The sequence below is a fragment of the Ammodytes marinus genome (assembly GCF_949987685.1).
Source record: "Ammodytes marinus genome assembly, chromosome: 20".
NCBI classification, from domain to species: domain Eukaryota; kingdom Metazoa; phylum Chordata; class Actinopteri; order Uranoscopiformes; family Ammodytidae; genus Ammodytes; species Ammodytes marinus.
Genome location: NC_137224.1, coordinates 5,855,159 through 5,873,124, shown reverse-complemented (window position 1 = coordinate 5,873,124; position 17,966 = coordinate 5,855,159). Strand labels below are relative to the sequence as shown.

Below are 17,966 nucleotides of genomic sequence, written 5' to 3'. Positions count from 1 at the left end.
TTTAACCAACTTCCCGAAGTGTTATAACGGTTATTTATTTATAATGCCCACTTGAGTGCGAAAAATTACAATAACTATACAAATAGATATATTTTATCACAGCATGTTCGCAATTTCCGACATTCCCAGTAAGAATGTTTGGTGAACCCTTGAGGGCATCATCAGTATATATCGTATCTATCAATGCACTTCCCCTGTAGCATCCCCACACGACACAGGGGCTCTCAGGCGACAGAAACATTGTGTGTGTTTGTGTTTTGTGAGAGAGAGTGAAAAGCATCGGACACTATGACCATCAGAAATACTCTCCGGGATCATGGACAGAGGTACCGACCACGGATGGCTTGTCTCAAGAAGGTAAAGGCTACCATTCAAATATTAATAACCCCAGCAATGCTCAGGCTTGTTGACTATACCTGCAAACGCACCTATAGATGGGTCACTAAAATAAACGCAATACTGGATCTGTAGTGGTCTGCTGTATAGCCTCAGAAACATTGGCGTATTGGTATTTGTGATGCTGACTGCGTTTGCGTCTAAAACTATCTCTATATTCTACAGGTCTTTAGGGGACTCCTGCTTTCCTTGGCTTTTGGTGTAGGCTATATGTTTTTGTTTTTGTGAAACACAAAAGCTGACATAAACAATTTGAACTACGGAAAATCCTGAGGAAATGCAACAAAACATAAAAAAAAATTAGCCATGTTTTAATCTAATTATGCATATCTGAATTTTGGTAACACATTTGGATTTGTGGAAAACATTTCAGAAGAGACAAGAATGCAGAAAAACATGTAACTCAGTGACAAGAAAGCAAAAACTCTGCCAATTCAAATGCCATGTCAATGCACACTGTCTTTCTGTCAAACTAAATGTGTGTTGCAGCCTTTTCACATTGATAAGGTCATTGCGTTTAATAAGCATTAAGCCTGGATCAGTAGCCTATCAGTGTGTCCATCTACACCAAGCCGCCGCTGGAAAGAAGTTAATCCAGGCTCTTAGTATTGGAGAACAACAGAGTGCCCGAGTGGGGCTTTATCCATTGTCTCTCATTTCAGATTCACCTAAAGGTGGAGTCAGCGATTCTGGACATTGCTTGTTGTCAAAATCAGTGACCATCTCCGCACTGTAGCTAACAACATGCGTGTTTACAGAGCCTGGGCTATGTATGATCACTGGATTTGTTTTCTGTGCACACACAGTACGGACAGGTAGCGGATCTTGAGGAAATATTTACTGATTTTGACAAAAGGTGATTTGGAAAAAAAACGTTCTCCAGAATTTCAGACTCCACCTTTAAATACACTATTAAGAATCTATTGATCTCGGATGCAGCATCCACAGGGGAAAGCTTTTAGAGAAGCCATTTTCTAGGAAATCTTCTTGTGTCAGGTCCATGAAAGCTCACTTTTGACCGGGCTTGGGCCTGGAGTTTATAGCCTCTCCAGGACAACTTCAAAGCATAAAGCCACTTCAAACAGGCACAGGGAGTCAGCGGCTGCACTACTCATTCACTTTCTCTCTGTCGCTCTTTTTCAATTTCAATTGAACAACTATTGGCCCAAGTGTAATACAATAACATTGCCAAAGCATCATATAATAACATATAAAAATGCAATAACAATAGTCATAATCAAAATGTAAAAATGACTATACAAATGAATGATATGTTGGAAATAATCAACTAACTTTGAGACAAAATAGTTCATGTCCTGCATGGTTTATTGCTTTCCAGTACACACATGAGCTGTGAGACCAGATGATGTATTCATTCAAATAAATAAAATGACAGTTAAGCGGGCAATGACTCAGACTCACCTCACACCCTCCTACACAAGACAAACAAAAGCCAAGAGATCAGGGCATGAAACCAACCGTCTCCTTGAAATGTGCCGTTGAGGATTCAGACTTACTACTCATGCAATTTTCAGACTGAAAAAGCAGAACAGTAGCATTTTGAGAGTTGGCTAATCAGTCCCTAAATTACTTAGCATTTCTCTGACAGGAAGTATTAATTACAAGCGTTGATAAGGAGCCGTCATTTCCCCTCGGGGACAATTTCCCTTCAAGTTTTGAGGGAACTAGACACCATTCTCTCCTTAATCTTCCAATTAAACAGAAAATAAGTTAACACTGATGTTGAGGATGAGGGTACTTACTTGTCGTAATCACCATCACATCCTAGAAAGTCTTTTGTATTTTCAATCCACAATTAACTGATTACTTTTTATTATTAAATGACAGTACATGCTGCCCCAATTTTCCTTTTTATAACGGCCCCTCCAGCCCCCAAACAACCAGTTGTCGTAGCAATCTGTTGGCATGGTGACCTCAACCACCGACCCACCCACCTACCCACTAATTAACAGTTGTCGTGGTAACCTCTCCTCACACCCGTTGCAATCTTCCCTCTGCAGGCGGAGAAGGTGGTGCTGGAGATGCAAGACCCCAAAACAGGCCTTAAGTCACTGCCTCAGAGACTGGTCATCACAGCAATACCACACGCTATCACGGGTAACACACACACACACACACACACACATACGCACACACACACACATACGCACACACACACACACACACACACACACACACACACACACACACACACACACACACACACACACACACACACACACACACACACACACACACACACACACACACACACACACACACACACACACACAAGCACAAATGCAGGTCTATACAGTACTGAGCAGCTGGTTGAGTCTCACTGGAGGATACCATGGCTCTGGGCTCAAACTCGAGAGCTACTGATTTAATCTCCATGACAACCCCCGTGGTGTCGGAGTCAGGGGAAAAAAGGAGGAGGAGGAAGAAGAGGAGAAAAAGAATGGAGCTGGCGGGAGGAAATAATAAAGACCATAAACGGAGAAATAACAATTCTACGTCACTGGAGAGCTTTGAATCCAGGTTAAAACGGCTGAATGACAACTGTTGCATTCAAACTACTTCTCCTCTCATTTCCTCTTCTTGCCTCTACTTCCCTTCTCCTTTCCTCTTATGTTTCTTGTTTTGCTTCTTCCTCAGCCCCCTCTGTTCCTCTTTCCTTCCATATGTCTGCCCACAGTAGCTGGCTCACAGGGATTCGACACAGTCACTAATAATGGTGTATCAGTGAGGGGTCTGCTGGCATTTACAGGCACACACCCACATACCTCTCGACACAAACACACAAATAAACACCTTTATATATGGATGTTTTCATTGTCAGAACTGTTGATGCATGTTTTGTCTCCTCTGACTTCCCTCCTCTGTCCTCAGGTGAAGACATCATCGTGTGGTTAGTGGACAGATTCCAAATAAACGCACATGGTGAGAGAAGAGGCAGCTGATGCCTTCAGCACATGCAAATGACATACAGATTACGTCAGTCGAAAGTGTCTTTTGCATGATTCTCGCAAATAATTTTCTTGGCTTGTTTCAACCTTGTCATATGCCCATATTGTAAGTTGCCTTGGATAAAAGTGGCAGCTAAATAAAATGAATGAAATGTTAAGTTAAATAATTGGTAGAAATGTCACAGTGACTGTGAAATTCCTGCTTGTTTCTCTGTGTGTTGTTATCAGAGGCAAGGAGTTTTGGATCCATGCTGGTGTCGTTAGGATACATCTACCCTCTACAGGACCACAAGCGCTTAGTGATCAAACCAGATGCATCTCTCTATCGCTTCCAGGTGAACGCGCACGCACGCAAGCATACACCTACACACATATCACATTTTCAAACCACAGCCAAAATGATGTCATTTTTGGACAGCACGCATAGAATCTTTTTTTTTCTGACTCTAAAACTGCACTGTGGAGTTTTAACAACTAGCATCGCTATGGAGCATTGTTTTTCTGAGAAGGTCCATGTTGTTGTGTGAATCGCCAACCATGGCAGTGAAGCATTTACAATAACTGTAGTTTCAATGCAATGTGCATTTTTCAAGTCAATGTAAGCTGATTGAAGAAGAGCAGAACATCCCCATCCATGGTTTTGGTTTTCCGTTGCGTGAGCAATTATATCTTAATTGTGTCTTTTGTCCTTTTCCCAGACACCGTATTTCTGGCCCGCACAGCAGTGGCCAGTTGAGGACACAGATTATGGTGAGCTTGATTGGAGTTGCATACATTTTTTCTCTCTCACGTTTAAGTCACCGACACTCAGTTAACGCTCCTTTCCATTTTGTTCTTGCAGCAATCTACCTGGCGAAGAGAAACATCCGCAAGAAAGGAATCCTGGAGGTGCACGAGCAGGTGAGCGCAGGACTGAGGGACCCTCGGGCGTCTCATTTTGTCTGCGTTTACTGTAGGTGTTCATTTATGTCCTCAGGAGCAGTATAACCGTCTTTACAAGTGGATGAATCATAAGTGGGATTTCATAGTGATGCAAGCTAAAGAACAGTACAGGTGGGTGTGAAACGACTCTCTCAAAGACATCACTCAATTCTAAGACGTAGACGGTGTTACATACAATTGTGTGTGTGTGTGTGTGTGTGTGTGTGTGTGTGTGTGTGTGATTTTAGGGCCGCGAAGGAAAGGAAGAAACCGGACCGTGTGGTGTTTGAGTGCCAGGAGAGAGCCTACTGGGTGGTTCACAGACCACCGGTGAGAACGCACACACACACACACCAACTTACACATACATACACACACTCTCCCCCAAGCTCACAGGGTATCTCATTAACTCTACCCATGATGCCTCATTACCATTACAAGTCCAGTCAGAAGGAAAGGGCACGGCTGATTAATATTTCACTCTGCATTGGAGGATGTGGTACAGTGGTCTGCGTCTTGCGTTTGCTGTCTCACCCTTTTTATTTTATGAGGTTTGATAACTAATTCCTGGGTTAGAATTGGGCAGCTGCTCCCCAGACTTCCAGAAGGGCCCCTGAACGGCCCAGGGTCACCATCGTGTCTCATTTGGTTTCTCAAGTGCAGCTGTGTTTGGGAAAACACTCCACTAAAGCCAATGACATGATAAGGTCCTGCTTTATTACATAACCTAGAGGCGCACATATGTATTAACTCAGGTCGTATTGTGTTAAAGTATCTATCTATCTATCTATCTATCTATCTATCTATCTATCTATCTATCTATCTATCTATCTATCTATCTATCTATCTATCTATCTATCTATCTATCTATCTATCTATCTATCTATCTATCTATCTATCTATCTATCTATCTATCTATCTATCTATCTATCTATCTATCTATCTATCTATCTATCTATCTATCTATCTATCTATCTATCTATCTATCTATCTATCTATCTATCTATCTATCTATCTATCTATCTATCTATCTATCTATCTATCTATCTATCTATCTATCTATCTATCTATCTATCTATCTATCTATCTATCTATCTATCTATCTATCTATCTATCTATCTATCTATCTATCCTCTCTCTCTGTCTCTCTCTCTCGGATGGTCAGGAAAAGTGTCTCGAAGATTAGCATTATCAACAGCCATCTGTTTAATGAATGAGTCATGTGAAAGACAACACTCATTGTTTTGTTGTGTTGTTGTTGTTGTTGTGTGATTAGCCGGGGACAGTGAGCGCCATGGACTACGGTCTGGATCGACGAATAGATCCTAACGCAGACGAGGTAACAGGTGAGTGTGTCTGCGTGACCCGTATGAACATAATTCCTGTTAATCGTCTTATATTCAATAAGAGGCTTGAATGCATGGACACAGGTGCTGTCAACGCTACTAATCTTTCCCTCTGTTTCTGCTGTTTCAATTATTTCTCTTGTCTTTTACTAAAATGAATCTCTTCTTTTCTGTTCTCTTCTGCAGGCCTTTCCCATGGCTTTCTTTTTGTTTTCATGTATTAACTGGTTACTTACACCACACACACATACGCACACAACCCTTACGTTTGACATAATGCTTTCTCTACATCCCAACCCTAATATTGACCACCAAAACTCTTAACCCCTAATTTAAACTCAAGGCTCAAGGTGTTCAAAATATTTTGCTCACTCCATAATGTAATACGTGACCGAAAATGTAATGAGTTGTTACGTTTTGGGCTCAGCATTTTGTTACATTATCGACCAGTTATTCCATTTTGAGTTTTATTAAAGATTTTTTTAATACATTTCGGGTTGTTGTTACAATTCGGTCTCTAACAAGCCCTTTGAAGAAGAAAAAAATCTCCTAAATGGCCTCACTGTCAAGGCCCCACTCGCACAATGGTCCTTAGAAATATCCCCTACACCTACACACAAACACTCACAGCAAAATATCCTTCTTTGTCTGTGTAGATGCATGTGTATATTTTTCTTATATTAGTTTGTATGTGGTAGTATGACATACAATCCTTAATGTGACATTACATTTTTTCTTCCCCAGCCTAAAACACCCGACTACTACGAGAGAATCGTGAGTGAGCTTTCTACAGTCCCGCCTTTCTCTGACTTTTACAACATTTCTCTAATCCTTTTTTCATTTGAAACCAAACAGTTGTGTTGTTAACCGCTAAGTAATCAACAGAGACACATGCTGACATTCTGATGAATAGCCTTTCCATCTCTCTCCATCTCTCTCCATCTCTCTCCCGTCCTGTAGATGATCTTTACCCGGCAGTCCATCATGAGGCCCAGGGTGAAGTCATCCGTGTCCATTGGCGCGTAAGCTGATCCATCACGGTCCCCCGTTCCATTAAACATGTGACAAATCATTCCTGTTAGACCCACCGTATCTCCACTTACTGGTGACATGTGACAATCATGCATCGATGAGTAAATGTGAAATATACAGTAACTGTAGGCTTAGAGACTTGTTATCATGTTTTGGCTGCTAGCGTGTGACAGGCAGTTTCTGTATTTTAGATAGATAGATAGATAGATAGATAGATAGATAGATAGATAGATAGCTAGATAGATAGATAGATAGATAGATAGATAGATTGATTGTTAGAAGGTCAAGGATAAATAGATTGATGGATAAATCGTTTTATTGTCATCACATATAAAACGTTTGCAGCGCCACTCAAAATAGCAGCATTTAAAGGGAATAAATAGTGAATGATAAATTAATAAATAAATAAATAGTGATAATAGAAATCAGTCAATAATAATATGGAGAACAGATGTCCCTATGGCTGAATTCTTTACTCTTTTTTTCTCTTCAATCTTCAAGTTTATTTTCCCCTATGTTCTTGCAGATTGGTGAAGTACTGTGCCACCTTTAACAGCCACGACCCTTTCCTCTCCAAGTGTCTACCCAGCAACCCCTGGCGCACTGATGATGTCACCTACTGGACCTCGAACATGCCCAAGTGCGTCAGAGGAGGATAATACATAATTGTTTTTTTTTCTTTGACCCACAGCTGAATGTCGCAATAATGTTATTTGAAATATAATTTTTTTTTCAAATTGGATGATTTTCTCTGTGTTTATTCCTTTATTTAACAGTGTGGAGGTGCCGACCAAAATGCGTGTGGAGAGGTGGACGTTCAGCTTTGGAGAGCTGCTCTCCGACACTCGAGGAAGAAATGATTTCAGACTCTTCTTAAAGAAAGAATTCAGCGGTACGATGTTCAGTTCATTTAGTTAGACCACATACACAAACAGTAGGTGGAAAAGCAGTGGTTTTCAATTGTTATTGTGGCAAAGTTGCTGCACTAAGGATTAATAATGTGGTAACTGTGTTCCCTTTGCTAAATATGTTCTTTCTTACTCTGAACTGTTAGGAGAGAACTTGGCATTCTGGGAAGCTTGCGAAGACCTGAAGTGGGGCGCTGCCATGACAATGAGAGAGAAAGCAGAGCAGATCTATAAGTAATGTCTTCATTTATTCTTTATATAATATATCAGTGTTCTCTGTTGAATGTTAATAACAGTAAAGTTCAGCGATAGGGCAGAAAGAATTAGTTGTCGAACGGCATAAGGAATTATTACCATCTATTTTAACATTCTATTCATCGGTTTAGGGAATTTTTTAGCTAAAATAGTGAAAAAAATGCAAAAAGTGAACTAATATATTTGTGTTTGTGTGGCATGATCCAGTACAACAAGTATGTCAGATTTGAAATACAATACTTGTATAAAGGTACTTAGTTACATTTCACCACTGATCTTAGATTTGTAATTGTTTATGTTTATGTTTGTAAATGATTTTATTTCATCCAGTGTGTCTGATTCTGTATAGTTTATTGTATGTAATGGCTTCTTTTACGGTATATGCCTTTAAACTTGTCGTCAATAGACATTAGTGAAACCACAGTGTCCTAAGAGTAAAAATACAGGTTGATTGGTTGATTGATTGATTGATTGATTGACAGCGTTTCTCCCTCCCTCCTGACCCCAGGACATTCCTGGCTCGCGGCGCCCCCCGGTGGATCAACATCGACGGAAAGACGATGGAAATCACCGTGAAGAGTCTGAAGCACCCGCACAGATACGTGCTGGACGCGGCCCAGACTCACATCTACATGCTCATGAAGAAGGTCAGTGAACACATCTGCCAAGCTGCTTTAAACACATGATGATGGTGTGATATGATGCAATACTTACCCGCTCACTACTGATTCATGACGAGTCCGTGTATGTTTTGCAGGACTCATACGGTCGGTACATGAAATCTCCGGTGTTTAAGGAGACGTTGAAGAAGGCCCTCTGTCCTGACGAGCACAGGTTCAGGTGAATGAATGCTTTTATTTCAGATTTTTGCATTTAAAGGTGCAGTCAGCGATTCTGGAGAACGCTTGTTGTGATATTGACAAAAAGTGATTTTGACAACTCCAGAGTCCCTGACTCCTTTTTTAATTCGTGGCACTTTTTGAGCATCTTCCCGAGCTTTTTTTCTACAGCTTTAATTGGGGAAAAAAATGCAGAACTTAAAGTGCATGAAATGAGAAAATGAGATCCCTGATGATGACTCACTGCAAAGGATGACTCAGGAGGAACATTGTCCTGGAAAACCAAAGTTTTTGCTTGTCATCTCATCTCTGTGGCTGATATTAGTCTCCGTAGCCTCTTGAAACTACCACATCCATCAAACTTCAACACTTAATATTCACCCTGTCTTTATAAAAGATATAAAAGATATAAAAATTTTAAATAAATATAAAAATATAAATGTAAAATGTAAAATAATCCGTGGACAAAAAAACAACACAGAAGATGGAACAATATGCAATATGCAAATGTTAATTCAAACACAGGGTTGCATTGTATAGTATTTATCAACACCTCAACCTGGTTACAGCAGCAGAGAGTCAGAGGGTTTATAACTCCCTTGCATAATCAATAAAGGGTTGCTTAGTGCTATTAACTTTGTCAACAGAGCTCTTTTCTCTCCTTTTCATCTCTCTCTCTCTCTTATTTCTCTCTCTCTCCCAGTGAATCCCAGTTGGAGCAGAATGCAAAGAACAAGCGTCCCAGTGTCAGCCCCATCATCCTCCGGCAGCAGGAGCTGGAGCAGAGAGCCAAGATGGCCGCCAACGCCCCCGTGGACATCACACAGGTCATGAGCAAACTCAGCAAGGCCGCGGCTCCTCCTCCTCCTCCTCCTCCTCACCCTACTAAGAACCAAACACAAACAAGTCAGGTTCAGGGACGTAGGGTTAACTAACTACTAATAAATCAGGATTAAGATTTATTCGTTTAATTTTCTCGAATTATTTAGTGGAACCATTTAAATAGATTTTGATTTAATCGATATTTTTTATAATTTCGAATGACATTATTTAATGCAGAAGGCTTGCTCGTAGTGATGAGTCTACAGGAAGAATTATGATCTCACTGCAGTTCCCATCAACTCTACAGAGCTCTATAACATCTGGTGGCAGTCTTTTTCCAGTGGAAAAGCTATAAAAATCCACCGTACACTGCCTGCTCAGCTCCGATAGTTAGAAAGACACAAGTTAAGACACTCGCTGGGGAACATAGTGGAGCACTTAGCAGCCAATGAGCTAGATATTTCTCTCAGGAGTTGGTGGAGACCAAAACCAGAGCTAGAAGGACAGTGAATATTTGCATTACATTAACAATATATCAACGGTTAACGTAATGATGTCCCAATTCATGTTCAGCTTCTTTCCTCTGCCCCCAAGAGGCCAGGAGAAAAATATAAAGTGAAATGAATGGAAGTGGGAATGTGCAGGACTGAAAATCGTGAACCGATATGAGTCTATTTTAAAGAGTCAGTTAAAACATTACACACACTTATCAGGCATCAGATAAATGGCCATATTTGAACACCTGTGACCATCTGTTATATTTCTTTCCTTTCGAGCTGAAGCTGTTGTCCGTGTTGTTTTTCCATTATACTTGTGTTGTAGCCTACTGTCCATGTCATATAGCGCTCTATACTGTACCATTTTGTTTCTGTTTCTTTGTCATCCGATGTCAATAAAACATCCACAAACCACCTCATGTTTATCTGTTTGTATTGGGTTGTTGTCATTCATTCACTGTTTTCATGGAGTTTGGTTGTCACCCCGCTCGTTCTTCCTTCATACCATACATCTTCATTTCTCATCTTATACCATGTAAGTATGATTCAAATATCGTTGCTTATAACTAGTTTGTTTTTCTGCCATGCAATTCTTGATATAGTAGGCTACCTAAAGTAATTCAATATTTGTTAATAAGTATGAATGTTTTCCTCTGATCTGTCACTCTCTACTAAAACACTCCAAATAAGGACACTCTTGAGATGTCTTATGTGGAAGATGTCTTTTGTTAAGTTTGATTAAAAATCAGTTATGTAGGCTACAGATGCTAAAACCTTTCCAAAATCCATGTAGCCTATTTATAAGTAAAACTGTCTCTTTGATGCTCTCTGACTTGTGTCTGTTGCCCTCACAGCTGTGCCGCTTCACCACTCCGGTCCCCCACCTCACCATCTACTCTGGCATCATGGACTCTCCCCCTGCCCACCACGCCTCTCCCTCCCTGCCCTTCCTGGCCCACAGCCCGGCCTGTCCGTCTCCCATCAGCGTGGCCCTGGACAGCACCTCCGTCTCTGAGCGCCGCGCGGAGCCCTGTGATGCTGACGGTGAGGGGACGCCCGGTGCTAGCGGCGCCGCGGGTGGACACGTGTCTCGGTCTCGCATGGCCCTGTCCCTGCGTCGTCTGCTGAAGCGCGGCTGCACCCCCTCCAACATGTTCGCCAGCTGGTCGCCCAAGTGCCACTCGGCTGCCGGGGCAAGCGGCCGCATTCAGCCCATCAGCCCAGATCAACCCACTCATCATCAGGCTCCACACAGACGGATTGGCAAGTGAGTGTGAGACAAGAACCCTTTGCACGAAAACTGAACACAAAAATAAACATGATCCTCAACTCAATCACCTGACTCTGCTAGTCCACTCAGTTCTAGCGTTTTAGCGCCTTTAAGCACATTGTTTTGGTTTTACAGCACACTACTTAAAGTTTGAATTTTAAGTCCACCACTCTTACCAATCATTTTCTCATCAACCAGCTGTGTTTTGCAAAACTGACACTACCTGCTCAGCACCCGAAGACAGACCAACAGGGTTTTAACCTCATACTGCTTTTTAAATTTCAAATCCAACATTGATAAAACTACATAAATGTGTCACTGCCCTAATGCTTTCTTGACTGCACTATAATTAAGTATAGATATATCGTACACATGTCTCACCAAGTCTCTCTCTGCAACCCTCCCAGTTTTTTCCAGATCAAAGTGGACATTCCTCCAGAGTGCCGTATCTACCCCATAGAGTCAGAGGACGAGGAGGAGGAGCACAGGCCCGCGTCCCGGGGAGGAGTGGGAGCCAAAGAGATCATCTGCCCCTGGGAGAGCCTCAGTCCACACAACGGCACGGGATAACACCATGGACTCTATGGCTAACACACTGCAGTCACACACAGGTATACAGTTGAGAGATGGGTTTTTTTCAAAATCTGCGTTGCACAGATGGGCAGATTTCTCCCATGTTCTGACAGAGGTGAGATATCTCACACAGAGCGTGTGAAGAGGAGGTAAAAATCAGTGTTTCTATTGTGCAAATGTGGCCATATTTTCACCACCAGGCTGCAAACTACAACACAAATACCAAACAGCATGAGGACTGTCACTAAACAGTCAGGAGTCTGGGTTAAGAGATGACTGGTTGTGTGCGTGTCAACTTACTGTGTCCAAGTTTTAACTCCTTAAAGGAAACTTGTGCTTTAAGTGTCACATGCCAAACGTGCTGAAAGGACCCAGTTTTTATGTGTGCTGCAGCATCATCTTATCGGTTTCTCTAAAGTCTGGTCCAAACACAGTGTTTTTCATAGTTGTGTTACTACACTGGGCGTTTACCAGGTCATGAGTCATGAATTCTTCTAGTGCAACCACTCCCCTCATAGAAATGTTTGAGTAGCCACCAAAAAGGCTGTCGTTATTTATTTGTTTAACTGTTCGAAGATTTAATTTGTTTGTTTTTGAATGTCTTCTTCTTCTTCTTCGCATGTAATCTTATTCATCAGGAAAATGACTGCAGACAGAAGCAGCTGTGTTTGCTGTATTTAACCATATTTTGGCCTACAAAAGTGTTTGATACTCAAAGAGACATGTTTTTGGTGGAGTATTCCTTATTGACACAACCCCTTACTGATGAGAGCACCAGCTGAAGCAGCTGTTTTCTGTTGGGTGTGTAGTTTTGTCAGGCCGAGCTCCACTGGAGAACAACGGGATGTTCGAAAACATCCAAAAGCTTACCAAACACTTGAGCTGTAGCGTTCACATTCAAACCTCAATCTGTATCTTTTAATGACCAGTAGCCTAGTGGCAGCCTTATGCACCTTCACACTCTTGACATTTTTTTTTGGAGGTCCAAAGAAGTTTCTGAAAAAGCAACCAGGGCCACTAAACAAAATAACACATTAAAATAAATACACATATTTAATTATTTTTGTGATTGCCGAGGAGATAAATTAAAAAAAAAACTAGATTAATGTTTACATCCTACAGAGTGGTGAACCAAAGCAGACAGACATATTTGGACTCTGCCTGGTGCACATGCCTGTTAACATATACAATATAGATCATGTATTTATATATTTATTGAATTATGACCTGTTTTTTGAAGTACAGAAGTGTTATTGTGCTGCTAAATAGACTTAGATGCCTTGTCCCAAGTTTACTTACCTCTTATACATTTTATGTGAAGTGACTTAAAAGATGCAGTTCGCACTTGTCGACATGTCGCTGATCGGTGCATGACAGATGAATGGACCGTAGCTGTATTGAGGGTCAGGTAATAGTTTTGTATTTTGCGCCACTGCTGTTTTTGTACACTTGTAGTGTGTGTAGCGCTCGTACTACCCTAAGCGAGGTGTTTGTATATTTCTCACGTGTCCCTCCAGCTTGAGGATGCAAGGGGGGGAGGGGTCAGAACAATGTGAATTAACTGTCAGAATGTATTATTACCTTTACCATGTTTACAAATGCAAGAATGTGAAAAAAATCCTTATAAAAATACCCATTCCATGGCTTGTGTCAAGTGCCTCAATAAATGAATGTCTTAACAAAAAGGTTCAACTTCTTAATTAGATGCTGTCGGATATGTGTTAACATAAATGCTCTCTTCACATTATGAAAAAAAATACTCACTTACTTGATTTGCGTGTCTTTGAGATTCCTGCCTCCACTTAAAACAATGGAGCATTATTTAGGTTGTGGTGCAGAAACACTGTCCTGGTCACTCTGAGTAACCCACAGCAGTTTATCCATAGGGACTATTTATTTGATAGGAAGTAGTTCCAACGAAAATGGTTCGACATTGCTGTGGAATTTTTCTACTGTAATTTTTCAATGCTTTGGGGACCACAAAAAATGCATTCCTTTCCCCTCCTTTGGGTGGAGGCTCACATCTCTGACATCTCAAAATCCCCAAACTATCCAAACGGCTACACAGGAATTCAGTTTTTGTTTAATTTGGGGCGAACAAACCCTTTAATGTCGGTCTACTCTCGCTACAGTGCATAGGCTGTACTAGTTCTGTACCAAAATCGTTTTATATTTGTTTTTTCATATTGCATTGGTCACTAAATACTAATTGTGCAATGTGGGTGGATTGGTCTATTAAATGATCTGTTATTCTACTCATATAGCTTCTCTCCGGACTGATAAAGTGGTGATGACTGTGTTTGACCACTAGGTGGCGATATTACAATGGCAATGGGATCAAGGTGCTGTTGATTCCAAATTAACCTCAGTGAATGTAACACAAGCTGGTGGATGGGAATCAAAGATACAGGTGGATTAGATCACTAAAACCTTTCAAATATTTATAGAAACAAGATGCATTCACCATCTTTAATTGATCTCATTTTCAATTCTATTATGTGAAATATTATGAAATAGAAGCTACACAGCTGTTATATCAAATAGATCTCCTGATTTCAAATTTCCACAGGTCAAATTTTTAGTAAAGGTTTAAACAGGACCATATTGCAATCTGATATTCATACAGTTATCGCATAGATTTTGTAAATAAAAACAAGCATGTGTGTTCTTGTAATCAACACACCTGCATTCCACCGGCCAAGCGAGAATAACAACTCGATCACAGGTCACTGGTCTGAGGCCGGAGCAGAGCTTTGATCGACGTGTGCGTGTGTTCTTGGTGTCACTGAACCGAACCATCCAATAGCTATCTCACAATAACCGCAAAGGGACTTACACACACATTCCATTCATACATTGGCTCACCGAGGAGAGTGGTAAATGTATGCAACCCACTTTACATTCATCTGAGGTGTGCATATATTAAAATACATTTGTGTGGAAGCATTTTAATGAAGTCCTTGGTGTTTGGTCTTACACCTGAATGTGTTGCTTCAAAGGCCACACACACACACTCTTTTCATTTTTTATAGGACCTATACGAATCAGTGCCAGATAGATTTCAGCTAGATTCTCATACTTTAATGATGTCTTTGATGAATACTATATGTTTCTCAGGGTATATGTCCTAAGGATTGTAGGATTACACATAATGTATTCTTTAGAATTTTTTGTTGTTGTTGCTGACATACGTAATGTAACCCTATACAGTTTTTTAAAACCTATTAATAGCCAAGTATACAATTAACCTATTTTCACATCGAATTGGAGTTGTGATTTAGGCAAATGGATGAATGTTAAGTCCGACATTCTACACTCTGTAGCAACTTGTGAAAAAGAAAGATTAATATTATTTTCCCAGGATGAAAAACAGCAACAGCCCCTCTTTGATTGGAGTCAAACAACTGTAGAGCCATTTCCTCTTTACTTGACTAAAAGGGGAAACTGGACCAAGATATACAGGAAAACAAATACACACACACACACACACACACACACACACACACACTCTTTCCCATACAATCACACACATAGTCTCTGTGGACATAAACATGTGTCGGCTGTTGTGTGACCTCGCTGTGACATGATGAATGACCAAATCAGAGGCGTAATGAAACGCCACACATTCGCCTGCTGCTGCTTCCCTATGTTTGCATGCCCGTGTGTATTTGTTTGTGCGTTGTGTGTGTGTGTGTGTGCGTGTGTGTGTGTGTGATTGTGTGTGCATGTTTGAATGCCCGGACCTCAATCAGTATCACAGGCGACCTGGTGTCTCACTGAGCCATCTAGCTTTGACAAGAGCAGATAATTACCGGTGACCTCGTAAAATCAACCCAGGAAAGAGAGAGAAAGAGAGAGAGAGCTAGTGGCGATGAAGAGGTGAAAGAGTGGAAATGACCTTGAGGGTTCAACTATATTTAGGTCACCTTTTACGGCCTCCTCTCACACCTCCTTACCCTCCCCCCCATGTGATAGCCTTTAACCATCAGAGAACTTCTTGACCTCCTTTAATTCTTCTTCCTCTCCCTTTGTACCTGGGGGACTTTGATCTTATCCGAACCACACTCTGCTGATTTAACTCGGTCCCAAACCTGTCTGAATGCTAAACCCTGTTAAGACTAGTGACTGATGCTTGCGAGACACCCATACGACTTTTTAACGAGTGAGACTTAAGTGCAGTTGATTCGTCTTATACATAATTTAATATGGTTTGATTACATAGCCTCCAGTTGGACTGAGATGTCCCTTTCAAGCATTCACAAACAAATATATGTTATGTATTATAATGGTTAAGGTTTAGGGATACATGCACATCAATAAATGGAATGTTCCACAGCATTGGAAGCTTAACCAAGTTTGCAATGCCTGGCCCGCCATTGGCCCATTAACGTGTACACAAGATTGTCCTCACCAGAGAAGTGACAGCATTGGATGTTTGGTCCTGTGTTTGGTGACCTGGGTTCACCTTGTGGAGTGAATAAACCAGAGAATAATTAAAGATAACACGGAAACAAATTCCAAAAACAATTCGATTATATGGTTCATTAACCACAAGGAATAATTGAAAGTCATAACTTAAACTTCTGCAACAGCAATTAAACATTCCGTCCCCAACGACTGTAATGGAAGTATGATAAATATTCAATCAATTTAAGTCTTGTCTATCAATGACCTACAATATTTTAGTTTAATGTTATTGGCTCTGGGTTGGGCCTTGATTCCTTAATCATAGTCATACATCATCCATTTCTTGGTATAGTTAATAAGTCATTCTACCCATAGTTTAAACTACTCATTTATACATTAATTGTTCTAAATTGAGGAGTTCAGCCTTGTACACAATTATTTCTTCTTGATAGCAATAATATCTTGGTTAAATATCTATCAGTGTCAATGACACAATCTATTATACTTCCATAACTTTGCATTCCTGAAGTATTGATATGATAGTTGACCTGTGAAGATACAGTGCATACGGAAAGTATTCACTTTTTCCACATTTCGTTATGTTAAAGCCTGGAATAACGCTGGATTAGATTAATTTTTTCCTTCAAAATTCTAAACATAAAACCCCATAAAGACAACAAAAAAGTTTGTTTGAGATTTTTGCAAATTCATAAAAAAAAATATATAGATATAGTATATACAGTAGGGGAGAACGGGGTAATCTGAGCCACTTTTTACATTTGCTCCCCTCTAAGGGAGCTAAAATGATTTATCACTCAAATTTACTTTTACATGCAAAATACCTATTTTGGTGAAAAAAACATGCTTACCACAGCACCATGAGGTCCTCTCTTTCAGGGCCATGGGGAAATGAGAGGGGCTTGAAAACATATATCTCACATGACCACAAATGTTTTCCGTTGCCTAGATACAGGGGGTGGCTCACATTACCCGATGCTTCAGATTCCCCCGTTCTCCCCTATATATAATATGTAGATAAGTATTCACAGCCTTTGCTCAATACTTTGTTGTGGCACCTTTGGCAACAATTACAGCCTCAAGTCTTGTGGAATATGAAGCTACAAGCTTGGCATACCTATCTTTGGCCAGATGTCTTCGTACATTGTTGCATTCATCTTGGCTCCTCAGATCACCTCTCTGTTAGGCTGATTCCATCATACAAACCGCTGCTCATCGGAGGTAAGCCCACAGTAAAACAAGTTAAAGTGTGGCCCGAAGGAGCTATGTCGGCGCTGCAGGACTGCTTTGAGAGGACTGACTGGAACATGTTCAGAGAGGCTGCAACTGACAGTGAACATGCAGACGTGGAGGAATATGCTTCATCCGTGTGTGCGTACATCCTTAAGTGTGCAGAAGATGTCGCTGTTACAACGACGGTCATAACCAGGGCCAATGACAAACCATGGATGACCAGAGAGGTTCGAGCAGTGCTGAGGATCGTGATGTCGCCTTCAGATCCCATGAAGGCGGGGCTCTCAAAGAAGCAAGAGCCAACCTGAGCCGCACCATCAAGGCAGCAAAGCGCTCCCAAGGCCAGCAGATCCATGGCTTTTTCCAGGACCCGGGTAACCCCAGACGTCTATGGCAGGGCATCCAGTCCATCACAGGTTACAAGGCTGCCCCCTCCCCCTGTCAAGACAACATCAGCTTCCTCAACGAACTGAATCAGTT

At 41.1% G+C, this 17,966-nt stretch overlaps 1 protein-coding gene across 1 annotated transcript; it reads left to right on the top strand.

Annotated features, from left to right (window-relative positions):
- Window positions 1-244: 244 nt before the first annotated feature.
- Window positions 245-11,825, top strand: LOC307266844 (regulator of G-protein signaling 9-like; the record flags this gene model as incomplete). Its single annotated transcript, XM_080048956.1, has 19 exons — window positions 245-357; window positions 2,418-2,514; window positions 3,289-3,339; window positions 3,594-3,700; window positions 4,064-4,115; window positions 4,207-4,265; window positions 4,342-4,418; window positions 4,535-4,616; window positions 5,563-5,625; window positions 6,377-6,406; window positions 6,593-6,654; window positions 7,191-7,304; window positions 7,441-7,556; window positions 7,719-7,806; window positions 8,336-8,474; window positions 8,585-8,667; window positions 9,370-9,493; window positions 10,840-11,252; window positions 11,663-11,825. Exons 1-19 carry the CDS (start codon window positions 289-291, stop codon window positions 11,823-11,825), a joined length of 1,989 nt encoding a protein of 662 aa, XP_079905082.1. The 5' UTR covers window positions 245-288.
- Between the last annotated feature and the right edge of the window lie 6,141 nt (window positions 11,826-17,966).